Source organism: Saccostrea echinata, unplaced genomic scaffold (genome assembly GCF_033153115.1).
Source record: "Saccostrea echinata isolate AGI-Se365-2 ecotype Australia unplaced genomic scaffold, CSIRO_AGI_Sech_v1 ptg000009l, whole genome shotgun sequence".
Classification (NCBI taxonomy): Eukaryota; Metazoa; Mollusca; class Bivalvia; order Ostreida; family Ostreidae; genus Saccostrea; species Saccostrea echinata.
The window spans coordinates 4760761-4775000 of NW_026889758.1; the positions used below are offsets into that span (position 1 = coordinate 4760761).

At 32.4% G+C, this 14240-nt stretch overlaps 2 protein-coding genes across 2 annotated transcripts in view; one reads left to right on the top strand and one right to left on the bottom strand.

Moving 5' to 3' along the window:
- Positions 1 to 3436: 3436 nt before the first annotated feature.
- LOC133183186 (growth hormone secretagogue receptor type 1-like) lies at positions 3437 to 5076 on the top strand. The gene has a single exon (XM_061318136.1). It carries the CDS (start codon positions 3437 to 3439, stop codon positions 4517 to 4519), a length of 1083 nt encoding a protein of 360 aa, XP_061174120.1. The 3' UTR covers positions 4520 to 5076.
- An 8790-nt stretch (positions 5077 to 13866) lies between these two features.
- LOC133183187 (protein FAM219A-like) overlaps positions 13867 to 14240 on the bottom strand; it is a 12001-nt gene continuing 11627 nt past the window's right edge. The window contains exon 5 of the mRNA XM_061318137.1: positions 13867 to 14240. This exon is cut by the window's right edge and continues 6 nt beyond it. Within this exon, the coding sequence (XP_061174121.1) occupies positions 14057 to 14240 (184 nt within the window). The 3' untranslated portion in view covers positions 13867 to 14056.

The following is a 14240-nucleotide window of genomic DNA, read 5'->3' on the forward strand; positions in this document are numbered from 1 at the left end:
TTGGCTCTGTCGTTGATATGTACCCTGCATTTGGATTACGCAATACGTAGCGGCGTAACAAGTTTAAGTTTCTATATATATTTATTCTATTTATTTAAAAAAAAATTGTGTTTTGCCGTAGACTTATATTAAGGAAGTTGAAATGTGCAGAATGATCGATATTGTTCAAATACGTATACATGTAGGTGTTTATTTTTAAGAGCAACTGAATTTCAACAAAGTCTAATCCTTGGTGTAGGCATAGTAAATTGTTCATGTTTTTTTTTTTCAACTCCCTCTCACTCATCAGTTAAAGGTAACTTCCCAAAATAAAGCACCAATGATGATTTGTAACAAATGAATCCAATGAATTTCATTATTGAAAATGGATTTATATTGAGCTAATCTGAGAAAAGTCAACAAATCTGTGAGGTGCGTCAAATATTTAACTGGATTTCTTTGTAGCATTTGTGAGGCCAAAGAGTGAACTGACGTTAACTGTTTCTATACCTACGATGTCAAAGACCTGACAACAATCGGAAATAGCCCTGGTGTACCGTAATATTATATGTTTGCTATCTAATTTAGAAAGTTCCAACTAAAATTTGTCAAAGAAAGGGAAAATTATGACAAATTGACTTCCTGTAGATGACGAGAATTATTTTCAATCAGGAATTGGTCATGTAAATATGTTCCACTAACGATGTGTCTGCCTTGTGGATTTCTTGCACGATTCAGAGAGAGAGAGAGAGAGAGAGAGCGTACTAACCATTATTACATAGCTAACCAGACTTGATGCAGAGAAGCTGTGATTAGAAAAAATGGATTTCGATCACTCAACCTCCTTCTTTTCTTCTCGGATAATTACATAACCCATTAATATAAGAGACTGTATCATTCAATCATTCATTTTCTTTGTCAATCACTTTTTCAGATATTGTGCAGTTAGCACATCTTGTTTAGTACAGTAGTTCTCTGTTTTATATCAACTTCACATGCAACCTTAAGAATAATGTTAATTTTATTCCTATACAGAGAACCGTGCTAACATCATCCTTGTACATTAAGTTAAAAGGACAATTATGAATTGATAGTGTATTAAACTGTTAAATTGGCAAAATAAAGAAATAATTTGAACATATGGGTAAGAGAAGATATTGTTTACAGTTAACAAACATAATACCTGACTGTCTATGTTTAATAGTTAATAAGAGATTTATTATGCTATACTAGTAATCAAAATACAGGGCAAAATTAGTCATCTTGGATGAATTTACCGTCAGTATCGGAAGAATTTGAATTTAAATTCTTCTGATACTTACGGAAAATGCCACAACATAGAGTGGTGATATTTGTGATATTGAGTGTTTGTTTTAATCTGTGCATTGTTTGGCATTGAAAGTTTATCCAAGATTACCGAATTTTAAAAACAGCCTCAAGTCCACAGTATATTAAAACTATATTATTAATCACAGACGGTCAAGAATAATGTTTTGCATTTTATTTGTAAATTTATAAAATGTTTCATATCAAAGAAATTTAAAAAATAAATTGTCAAAATTCCATAATGAAATTTCAACCTACACCAGGAATTATTCCCAAATCTTTAAAATTTGGTACCACTATTGGAACAAAATAAAGGGCAAGGTATGATATGGGTCAAATTTGGCCCCTCATTTGATTTGAAAATCGTATTAAATTTGTAGAAAGTTCGTAATGAAGAACCTTGAATGTTAAAAAAGTAATTATTTTGATTAAATTATAACAGCAAAAAAAACGAAACAAACAAACAAACAAACAAAGAAACAAGAAAGCTGCAAAAAAGCGAGAAAGAGGAATTGTTGCAATTTTCCTCAGCGAACTTTGTCTCTTCCTCTCTATTTAAAAAGTCAATGGTCATATACAATCTCACTAGATTCAAATTGATGAATTAAGTAGGTCAAGTAAAGGCAACAAAGACATACTTCAATTTTGTAATCTATCAAGGCATTGGCTACTAGTAATACTGTTAAACTAGTTTAGATCAATGCTTTTCTGATTAAGAGTTGTCTATCGGTCTGTCTTTCTGTCGTGGCGTCTTCAATTCAACTCCTTCTCCGCCAGCCTTGTATATATATATTAACCAAACTAGGCAGAAAGGTTGGATTGTTATTCTTTCAAATGAGGAGTCGAGTCCTTTGTAGTTCAATAGCAACAATGAGAATCCTGACCTTGTCTCTCTTAACCAAAGCTAGATCTGCTTAAGCTGCACTTCCTGTTTATCAGGATTATGAATATTCTGTGCCTCAGACCATGACCAAAAATATAGGAGTTTTCTTATTATGCAAATCCTGTGCATGCTGTCTGTAAGCTTTCATGAAGTTGGTATCTCTGTATTAATAGGCCTAGCATTCTATTGCTTTGATATATCCTGAGATTTGAATCGATTGATATGAAATTTATATTTAAATAGAAAAGAAAAATATCGATATTACAATGCTTTTTTCCAATATGTGCATTTGTTTCCTATAATTACAATGTTGCAAAATGATAGAATTTGTCCATGCTTCCAATTATCGAATGAGGTAGGATTTACAATGGCTGATCGAGCTAATCACTGGACGAGATGATTTAATCAATGTCGTCTGCATATCCTTTATGCGTCCCTCTTCATTTCTCTGAAATGGAGTGTGTTTTCTATAATAAACCAGAAAATACCTCCTGTAAAAGTTAAAATGGAAATATTTCAGGGAAAGTCCATAAAACATAATTTTTAAAAGCCTTCATAATCTTTATTTTTGACATTCATATAGATAAAATTAGATAATACAAAGAAAATAGAAATGAGTAGAACTTTTAAATACATCATATAGCTAAAGAAAGGCATGGAAAATCCCAAGAAAAATGGGCACTTTATTTATCTTCTATCTCCATTTAAACGGAAAATGTCAACTGTTCCTTTTTTATAATGCCTCAGGGTTGGAATGTATAAATAAAAACACAAACCGTTATTTGAAAATTGTAACAACTTCCACTTTGCCATTTAATTGATGTAAAAAACATAAATATATTGATATCTGATAACCGAATACTTCATGCATTCACTTTTTACTTCCTAGAAACCAAAAAACAAATACTATAACATACAAAATATTTCATAAAGTAAATAAATTAGTTCACAGAAAGCATTTATAAACCAGGAAATTATATTGTTATGTTGTAGTAATAACTAAAATGAACATATATAAATGCTGTTCAAGGATTATCTAATGTATAGATCTGTAAATACTGTAGTTTTTTCCCCCTAGACATATTTAAGATCTCATTTTGAACCTCCCAGATACTCAATTTTAAAGAAGTAATAGAATTAAATCAAGATAGCAAATGTAAAAGAAATTTTTTAAATCATATGAATATTTCGTTGCAATATTGGCACCACATTTTGTGACAATATAACAATTTTTTTATTAATTTACAGATGAATTCCTCAAACTTTTCCATGGAGATTCCTTTGAGTACGGAAGACTCTGAACTTGATATCAATCTTGTGTACGAAAAATATATCCCGGAAAAGTTCCTTATCCCTAAGGTCCTTAAAACAATTTTATACATCTTCGGATTTCCTGGGAACATCCTGGCATGCCTCCTGTGGCTACAGAAGCCTATGCTGCACTCCTCGGGTTGTTACCTTGCCGCACTGGCCGTGTCTGATGTGATTTTTCTGATTATGTCTTTAATGTACGATTTGACACTTTATTGGAAGGTGAAAATCCTAGATTTTCCGACTATTTGTCAGCTCTTTCCGTGTTTGTACCTGTCTGTACAATATCTGTCGCCTTTGCTTACCTTGGCGTTTACAGTAGAGCGCTTTATATCCATACGATTTCCTTTTAAAAGAAGGATCTATTGTAACATTAAGAGAGCTGTGTGTGTTATTCTTACATTGGTTGTCATTTCGCTTGGTGTTGCTGGGATCCAAATCTATTTTTGGCATTATGATTACCACTCTGAGAAATGTGTCAACAAACTGGAACTTGCCTACCTATCTGAGAAGTGGACATGGATCACTGAATGTGTAATGTTCATGTTTGTCCCCGGTTTGATTCTATTCTTCAATATACTTTTGGTTGTCACCATGAGAAACTCTTCCAGAAGAGCTCAGGAACTGTATGGACCGATGCCCCCGAAACAGAGAACTGCAACAACCAAGATGCTGTTAGTTGTCTCATTTGTTTTAATTTTTACTACGATACCAGTCAGCATCGTTTATTCGTTAAATGAGAAATTTCCAGTGGGGAGTGCAAATTCCATCGACAATATTTCTAATGACGTCACATGGCAACGTCATTTAAATTTCGTTTTGACCCAGGAAGTGATATACGATCTGGGACTAATACATTACGCTTGTAACTTCTATCTTTATTTGCTCACAGGCAAAAGATTTAGACTTGCCATCAAAAAATATTTTCAGAAACTTTCTGTTATGAGACTGGTGGATTTCAGAGACAGAAGTTCAAGGTCCCTGAGGTCTTCGTTTACAGAATTGAGGTCCATGTCTTAATCTCTTCTTCTGAGGAATACATGGTCCATTAATGAAAGGAAATGAAATTAGAAACATTATCATGAACGTTGTTAACACATTTTTTACTTAGAGTTTATATTGATTTTCAATATATTCCCATCTTCATATGGATATATTATCACGTATTTACAGCTTATACCAATAAATCTACGAAAAATATAGAAAATTGCATAATCCATAAATGTTTCATTGAAACTTGTAACGCATTAGCAGCTTAAAATAAAACTATAAAACTGACAACTTATTTCGGCAGCATGTTGTACGAAAAAAAAATCACTAATGCTTGATTTTTTTAAAGACAAATAGGTTGTCAGATACAGTACGAAATGCTATCTTTGCAAGGATTTTTATTTACTTATGGGTGTTCTTATAAAATGTAACAGTACCTCTAACTATTTCAGTGTGTAGGGAGATGGTATTCATGTAACAGTACCTCTAACTATTTCAGTGTGTAGGGAGATGGTATTCATGTAAAATATTTAGGCAAGGTATATAAGATTGATTGGATTTAGTGCTGTTCTTTCATCATTACCTAAATATATATGACACATTTGCCTCTTTTACATTTATTTATTAATTTGTGATATAAATAAAAATTAATCCTATCGTTATTGTTTTTCGTAGATTGATGCTCGTGACTTACAAGTCACAAATCACAAAACCTAGTTAAATTTTTGTATACCTATCAGTACCTTACGATTCAAATTTAGAAATGAAGTCAGTGCTAGATAAATGAAGTTACTGAACTTAAACATTCAATCTGATTAAAATCAGATCTTTGTTACGCTCCGAAATTCTGATGGTCGCTGTACAGCGACCATCAGAATTTCGGAGCGTAACAAAGATCTGATTTTAATCAGATTGCTTAAACATTGTACATGTAATTAAAACACAGTAAATGCTGGCGAATAACCTGTGTTGTATTTAGGTGCTGTCCACAAAGTGTTGGGGACAATGCTGTCATTAAACTGGAGTATAACAGGTGCACTTAGTTGGCTTTGTCTGAAAACAGATTTGTAACTTTGTATCTTACAAATTAAGTTGGAAATGTGCTCCTTACCATTGCCTTATGAGAGTCACTGTCTCATATTTTTGCAAAACTTTATAAAAACTCATACAATTAAAATTCCGTAGGAAAAATGGCTTCAGAGAGTGCACAAAATGTAATAATCCATTCTTTAAATGTTTGAATCATGAAAAAAAAAATGATCGTATATATGTTTTTTCTTCATTACTGAAGGTTTATTTCATTGAAATTAACCAATAAATAACAGTACAACACAACACTATTTTTTTTATTATAATAGGACTCATTTTCAGATATATTTTGATCAAGATGTTCTTTAGACCAAACTTTCTTATAAAAATATAGTATCCTTGGAAAGTTTCTTTAAGGCAAAATTTTTTTCATCAGAGGGTTTTAAATAGAGGAACCCTGTTTGGGGTTGAAAATAACATCATCATCAACAACAAACTTGCTAGCGGTCTGCCGTCTAAATTCTGGGGTAATAAGCTCCAATTAACGAGACTTGCATGCAGAGGATTGTGGATAAGATTGCATAGAGTGGTGTAGGTTAAAACCAGAAACTACTAACTTGATACATATAGAACTGAATGAATGCTACTTTCGAAGTTTAGTTTTCCCCCTTTTTCATCTCGATGAACTACAACATATTTGGTTTATATTTTGATTTTTGTTGTCTGTTTTTAATAGAAACTGACACTTTTGAAATTTGGTTACAGGAGGAACATTTATGATAAATCGTGATATGGGGGTGTTTTGTTTTATTTTACAACTAGAAAGTCTCCGAGATGCAATATATCTAAATCGTACATGGAACTCATGTTAACGACTGCATAGTGACACTCAGCAATATAAAGTATAATACACCTCTCTTGGCTGTCTGAGAATTAAAGATTATGAATAATTCATGGTCGTCAAACATCAATTTTCTTGTCATAAATATTCGAAGTTCCATTATCTGCACAATATTTATCGCTTATTTTTAGCATTTTGTACCTTGCTGACATATTTGAATTGTTTTCATCAAATGTTTACCGATACAGTTCTCTCTTCAAAATAAAAAGGACGTGACAGAAACCAGGTTTGATTATTTTCTATATTTTGGCCGAAATATTCGACTCGTGGTTATAGACAAAAAATAAACTGAAGTCGGTAAGAACATTGGTTTAATGTGCAGCTGGAAACCAATTTTTCATTATATTATCTATTAGGTAATATTAGATCTTGGCTGATGAGAATCCGAGGGCTTGGTTTGTCTTACTGGGGAATAATAAATAAATAAAAAATAAAGTTCATATGGTAGAGAATGACAGAAAATTAGTCTGTGATATTTTATTACAACTAAAAATATACATTGAATAAATGATTTATATTCTTGGTAAAAAAAATTTACCATGTAGACATATACAGAGTTAACCATGAGATTCCATGAAAATACTTTTGGCAACTTGTGTCGACCTCAAATCAATTTCAGAGCCACTATATATGAAAGAAATAGCAATATTCAAAATATCGATACAAACTCCACCATATACTTGCACAGTATTCAGTACGAGATGGTTAGATGCCGCCATGCTCGCTAGGTTTTTACTTCCATTGACATATATTTACATACGAAAGCCCATTAATTGATTAAATTTAACAATACGGTGCACCACCACAGCGTAAGATACGACCATATCACGGTTTCCTCACCAACATGGCTATATATATATATATATATATATATATATATATATATATATATATATATATATATATATATATATATATATATATATATAAAGCACTAAAAACCAACAACACTGTATATCCTAAGTGTCGGATCTACTAAGTAGATACAAGGTCACGGATGGAAATTTATATAAAGCACTAAAAATGACCAACGACACGAACAATAATAATTGTCAAATTTTCGGGACAACCTGTCCCTTCCTCAGGACAAAGAAAAAAGTTAAGAAGTCATAAAAACAAAGGAAATAGAGAAGCAAAAACAACTAGCACTGCTACTAAACTACCAAACACTAAATATTTACAATGTTACATGTTTAATTTGGAGTTTATAAACAGTTGTGAACAAAGAAATCCGGAGCGCTATGACTTCTTAACTTTTTTCTTTGTCCTGAGGAAGGGACAGGTTGTCCCGAAAATTTGACAATTATTATTGTTCGTGTCGTTGGTCATTTTTAGTGCTTTATATATATATATATATATATATATATATATATATATATATATATATATATATATATATATATATATATATACTTTTCATTTGCCGGTGGGGGCGGGTATAATGACCCCCTTGCGTTATTTTTTTTATATTTTTTTTTCTTGATTAGCCTTAGAATGGGGGTACGACAATTCATGATCCCTTCAAAAGTTAGAGAGCGGAAAGTGAAAATTTCTTTTTTTTTCCCCTAAGTTCAAGAGGGATAATACATCTCTGCTCTGTCAAAATCATTGGACCACAGCTAAGTTCAAACTTGACCTGAATTTTCTGGTAAAATACCTGCATATGCAATTTCAACCTTATATATAAATCCCTACAAAGTTAGAGAATGGAAACTGAAAATTTCTTATTTTTTCCTAAGTTCAAGAGGGATAACTGTGAAAAATCATCTGACCATGACCAAATTCGAACTTGACCTGTGTATTCCTATGACATATGTCAAATTTGAGTTGAATGTGTGCAACTGTTGCCGAGATAATGAACAGAAAGTCAATGATGACGAAATGACGGAACAGGGTAACACTATATGCCCCCAGCCATTTTATGGCGGAGGCATAAAAATTATTTACAGACAGATGGATGGATTACGGACACCTTACTATTGCATAAGTTCTTCTGATCTCTAATCAATTGAGCTAAAAAATCAGAAAAGTATGCCAAATGACTTAAAAATTCAAGTTAGAACATTAAATCTCAATGACATTTTTATTAAGATATTTAGAACAAAAATACATAGGATGAATAGATCATTCGCACACTCCCATCACCAATTTGAAAATAAACTTTTAGAGTTAATTGTTTGGCAAAATTGTTCCAATGACTTTACATTTTTAAGCCAAAATAAATAATGCAGGAAAGCTTAAACATGTATTCTGAAGTTGACTTAATTCCTGATCACTTTGGTATTATAAACAAACTGCCAGATTGTTTCATGCAATAAAATAAACACAACTATGTGAATGTCATAGTCATACATGCAACATGGATCAGGTAAATACTTACACTAATATAATTATATAAAATTGCTTAGCTTTACTTAATTAATTGAAAATGATAACTAATACACTAACCATAATTATCTGTAAACAGACCATACGCTCGAGAGAAAAAAAAGAGATTTACTGTCAGAGCCATCTTGTATCAATAAAACAAGAGGCCCATGGGCCACATCGCTCACCTGAGCACATTGGTTAGGCAAAAGTACAAATCAGTTCAGTATTGAAAAGATTACCTGGGGGGGGGGGGGGGGGGGCTTGAATTTTAAACAACCGGAACCTTCCATGTCAATTTAACAAATGGCTTTGTTGTACTTGAAAAGATTTTTTTTTAAAATTCCCATATATTCCTTTGTAAAAATTTGATCCCCCATTGTGGCTCCTCCCTATCCCAGGGGTCATCATTTGAACAAACTTGAATCTACACTACCTGAGGATGCTTCCATATCAATATGACTAAACATAGTTTTTCTGTTCTTGAGAAGAAATATTTTTTCTATATGTTCTTATGTAAAACTTTCGATCCCCCATTGGGCTCCACCCTACCCCTGCAAAGGCGGATCCAGGGCCGGCAAGCCGGGTGTGCCCCCCCCCCCCCCCGTTTTAATTTTTTTATATAGAACTTATATGTCCATTATCCTAAAATCAAGGAAAAAACATCTCTTCTTTGTAAGAATTCATAAGCTTCCCGGACCCCCACCAGGGCCTTGCTCTAGACCCACTGGGGGCTTCAATGCAGCCCCCAGACCCAATGCCTCTACTGCCCCCCCCCTTTATGAAATTCCTGGATACACCACTGCCCCGGGGGTCATCATTTGAACAAAATTGAATTTACACTACCTGAGGATGCTTCCATATCAAAATGACTTAACATGATTTTCAGTTCTTGATAAGAAGATATTTTCCTATATGTTCCTATGTAAAATTTTCAATCCCCCATTGGGCCCCACCCTACCCCCGGGGGTCATCTTTTGAACAAAATTGAATTTACACTATACCTGAGGATGCTTCCTTATCAAAATGACTTATGATCATGGCTTTGTAGTTCTTCTTCAGAAGATATTTTCCTATATATTTCTATTTAAGACTTTGATCCTCGATTGTTGCCCCACCCTACCCCCCAGGGGTCATCATTTGAACAATACAATCTACACTACCTGAGGATGCTTCCACATAAATATGATCAATCAGGGCTTTGCTGTTCTTGAGAAGAAGATTTTTAAAGGTTTTTCCTATATATTGCTATGTAAAACTTTGATCCTCCATTGTGGCCCCACCCTACCCCCGGGGGTCATGATTTGAACAAATTTGAATCCACACTACCTGAGGATGCTTCCATATAAATATGACTCTTCATGGCTTTGCTGTTCTTGAGAAGAAGATTTTTAAAGATTTTTCCTTTATATTTCTAAGTAAAACTTTGATCCTCCATTGTGGCCCCACCCTATGCCCCGGGGGTCATGATTTGAACAAATTTGAATCCACACTACCTGAGGATGCTTCCATATAAATATAACTCATCATGGCTTTGCTGTTCTTGAGAAGAAGATTTTTAAAGATTTTTCCTATATATTTCTAAGTAAAACTTTGATCCTCCATTGTGGCCCCACCCTACTTCCGGGGGTCATGATTTGAACAAACTTGAATCTACACTACCTGAGGATGCTTCCATATAAATATGACTCATCATGGCTTTGCTGTTCTTGAGAAGAAGATTTTTAAAGGTTTTTCCTATATATTGCTATGTAAAACTTTGATCCTCCATTGTGGCCCCACCCTACCCCCGGGGGTCATGATTTGAACAAACTTGAATCTACACTACCTGAGGATGCTTCCATATAAATATGACTCATCATGGCTTTGCTGTTCTTGAGAAGAAGATTTTTAAAGGTTTTTCCTATATATTGCTATGTAAAACTTTGATCCTCCATTGTGGCCCCACCCTATGCCCCGGGGGTCATGATTTGAACAAACTTAAATTTACACTACCTGAGGATGCTTCCATATAAATATGACTTATCATGGCTTTGCTGTTCTTGAGAAGAAGATTTTTAAAGGTTTTTATATATTGCTATGTAAAACTTTGATCCTCCATTGTGGCCCCACCCTACCCCCGGGGGTCATGATTTGAACAAACTTGAATCTACACTACCTGAGAATGCTTTCACATGAGTTTCATCTTTCCTGGCCCTGTGGTTCTTGAGAAGAAGATTTTTAAAAGATGCTATGAATTTTTCACAAATTCTCTATTATCTCCCCTTGAAAGAGGGCGTGGCCCTTCATTTGAACAAATTTGAATCCCTTTCACCCATGGATGCTTTGTGGCAAGTTTGGTTGAAATTGGCCCAGTAGTTCTGGAGAAGAAGATGAAAATGTGAAAAGTTTACGACAACAACGCCAACGACAACAACAACGACAACGACGACAGACAACGGACAAATTTCGATCAGAAAAGCTCACTTGAGCCTTCCGCTCAGGTGAGCTAATAAGCACTTTGTAAAAACTTCAACATAGGTGAACCATACTTTGATCTCATAATGATGAGAAAAATAATGCGTATTTTCAAAAAGAGTACAGTTTTATGCTAGTTAACAATTATTGTACATGTACCTTTAGTTTTGGTATGAATTTTGTTGTTGTTTTTTTTTTTTTCAAAATCAAGGCAAAGATTAAGACAATTTAAAGCTGTGCATGTGTATGTAAAAATCCATGTGCTGTAAATCACATTTCATTAGCAAGAACTTAATTCATGTATTCTCAAATTTTGTGAAATATTATCTTAATCCTAAAATTGAGTACAATTAAAAGATACGTAGTCATTTTTTAACATCTATTGGGATACAGTTACAGGTTTGTAACATGATAAAATCCCAGAAAGCACAAATTGCTTTGTGGTTAATCTGATCATATAACTACTTACAACCCCTATCTGTATCCTGATAAATGCTTAAAAATGATACCTTAATAATACAATTTACTTATCACAATAATTTGCGCTGTTATGATCTTTAACTCGTATACATACATATTTTATTCTTCAAAACTCAAGAGTATGAGTAAAATTAGTTGAACACATGTAAAATTAGTTTGACCACTGAATTTGTGGTCATGTGACAAACTTTATCAATCCAGTGATAGATACAGTCTGCTCAAATATGATTATAAAGGAAGACACTGTCAAATGTAAATATTTTTCAAAAACTGCAAAAAGTAACATTATCATTTATGATGCAGATGATGAAATAAATTTTGGAATGAACACAATTCAACAGTCTCACAAAAATAAAGCCATGTGAAATAAAAGTAATTAACAGTAATATCTGGTATGTACAAGACTGCATTACACAAATCTTTGTTAAGGACTTTTATTACTGTTATAAATGTCAAGAATTTTTAATCTACAAACTCTGCAAGACTTGAAAAACAAAATTTAAAAATAAACAATTGACAGATCTTGGAAAGGAATGCATGTCTTAATATAAAAATAATATTGCAAAAATATAATAATAAAGTCAGACCTGACCAAAAATATACCCTGTTTAAAAAATGAAAAATTGCTACTGGTGATTGCAAAATATATATGTATAGCATTAGTGTAAAATATAAATTAAATCATATCAACAGATATGAAAACTGGATTTCTGATTTATGGGACTTGTTATGATTTTTCTGCAGATACATACTCATAAATACACGGAAAACGTGTGTCTATTTATAATTATGCACAAAACAGTTCTATAACAATAGATTCTATTATAAATACATACTCAGCAAAAAGACAAAAAACCACATTTCTGATCAGATCTGACATTGATCAAAACATGTTAACAAAAAGAAGGAAATCTTTCTTTTACATTTATAACAAACTTTGCAAAAATTAAAAAAAAAATTAATTTCATTGCTGACAGTATATAATGAAAATAATAAAATACCACATATAGATGTTGGAACCATCTTTCTGGATTTTTTCAGTATTAAAAGGATAGTAAATAATTAAGTAAACATAAATACAAACAGGAATGCTTGTTTAAGAAAAATGGAATTCATATGAAAAACATAACAATAATGTCTCTGTAATCATCTACCACTATCCATTCACACAATTCTGATTTCTTAATTATCAATCAGTAGCCCTTTTCATAAAAATTCTTAAGATTAAGAGAAAATCTTAAGTGCTTTTAATTTGCATTCATAACAGATTAACTTAAGATTTTACTTAGTACAAGAAATGTTTTCCCTACTAGCAATGATCTTAATACACTTTTTCAATCTTAAAAAAGCAGATGAAAAATAAATGAAAGTTTACACAAACAGAAACAAAAAACTTAAAAAATGAGTGTTAGCAATGTAGATATTAAGCAATTTTGTTTGAAATCTGAGGTCACAATTAAATTATATCATAGGAAAATCTTAAGAGAAATTGTCACTGAAAGAATTTTTCAGAATTGTTTCCTTTAATCTTTCAATAAAACAATATGTGTCACTCAGAAACAAGATAGAATACTGTTGAAGGTTGAGATAAAAAGTTAAATGAAACATGTATTTTTGTTTTTATCTGATATATCTTAAAATATAAACAGCTCTAAAATACTTCCAAGACGGTTAGAACTCTTATACGTTTAGTTATGACAAATTTTACAAGTAAGAATCTGATAAGTGTTTTCAAACTCAAGTTTCCTTTTATAATGAAAATTAACCATAAGATATTTTATGAGACGGTCTACAGTTTCCCTTTCCAACTTTTAAAAAAATGCAAAATTATTATCTTCATAATTTACATGTACCTGCTAGTTTAAAAACAGAAATTGCTTAAATAATAAAAGAGAGTTCTTTTAAGGCAATGCAAAAGACATGTAAGCTAATAAGCAATATGAACTTATTTAAAACACCATATGGTTCAACATGTCTCTTTTAGCAAATTTATTAATTACATGTATAATATGACTTTTTAAAAATGCAAGTCGATAGGTAATTGATAATATTTTGTAAGCCTTGAAAAGTGCAACAGGTTTTGATTTCAGTTTGATACAATATATTTGTAGAAGTCAAGTGTTTTCAAACAATACTTAGATTTTGAATAAAATGATTCACTTAAATATAAATTGGAATCAATGAAAACATTTGTGACAATTTTTAAGAAAATGACACAAAAAGTACATTTACACATTTACACCATCATGTGAAATGCATAAATCAACTCACAGTATCTTATACATAACATTCAATATTGTTCCGTCCCTTTTTTCCTACAGCACCATTTAGCATTACTGGATAGCACATAACCCTGTATAGTAGTTACAACAAGTACATCGTTCACTGACTGGCCTTGGAGGAATGAGGTCAAGGTCCTCATCATCTGGCTCAAGGTCAAGGTTATAGCCATCCTTGATCAATTGTTGGGTTATCTCCTTTTGAGCAGCTTTAGATATCACAGGTAATTCAAAGTCA

Coding starts and splice junctions, on each gene's coding strand:
- LOC133183186 (XM_061318136.1), top strand. CDS start 3,437: ATGAATTCCTCAAACTTTTCCATGGAGATTCCTTTGAGTACGGAAGAC.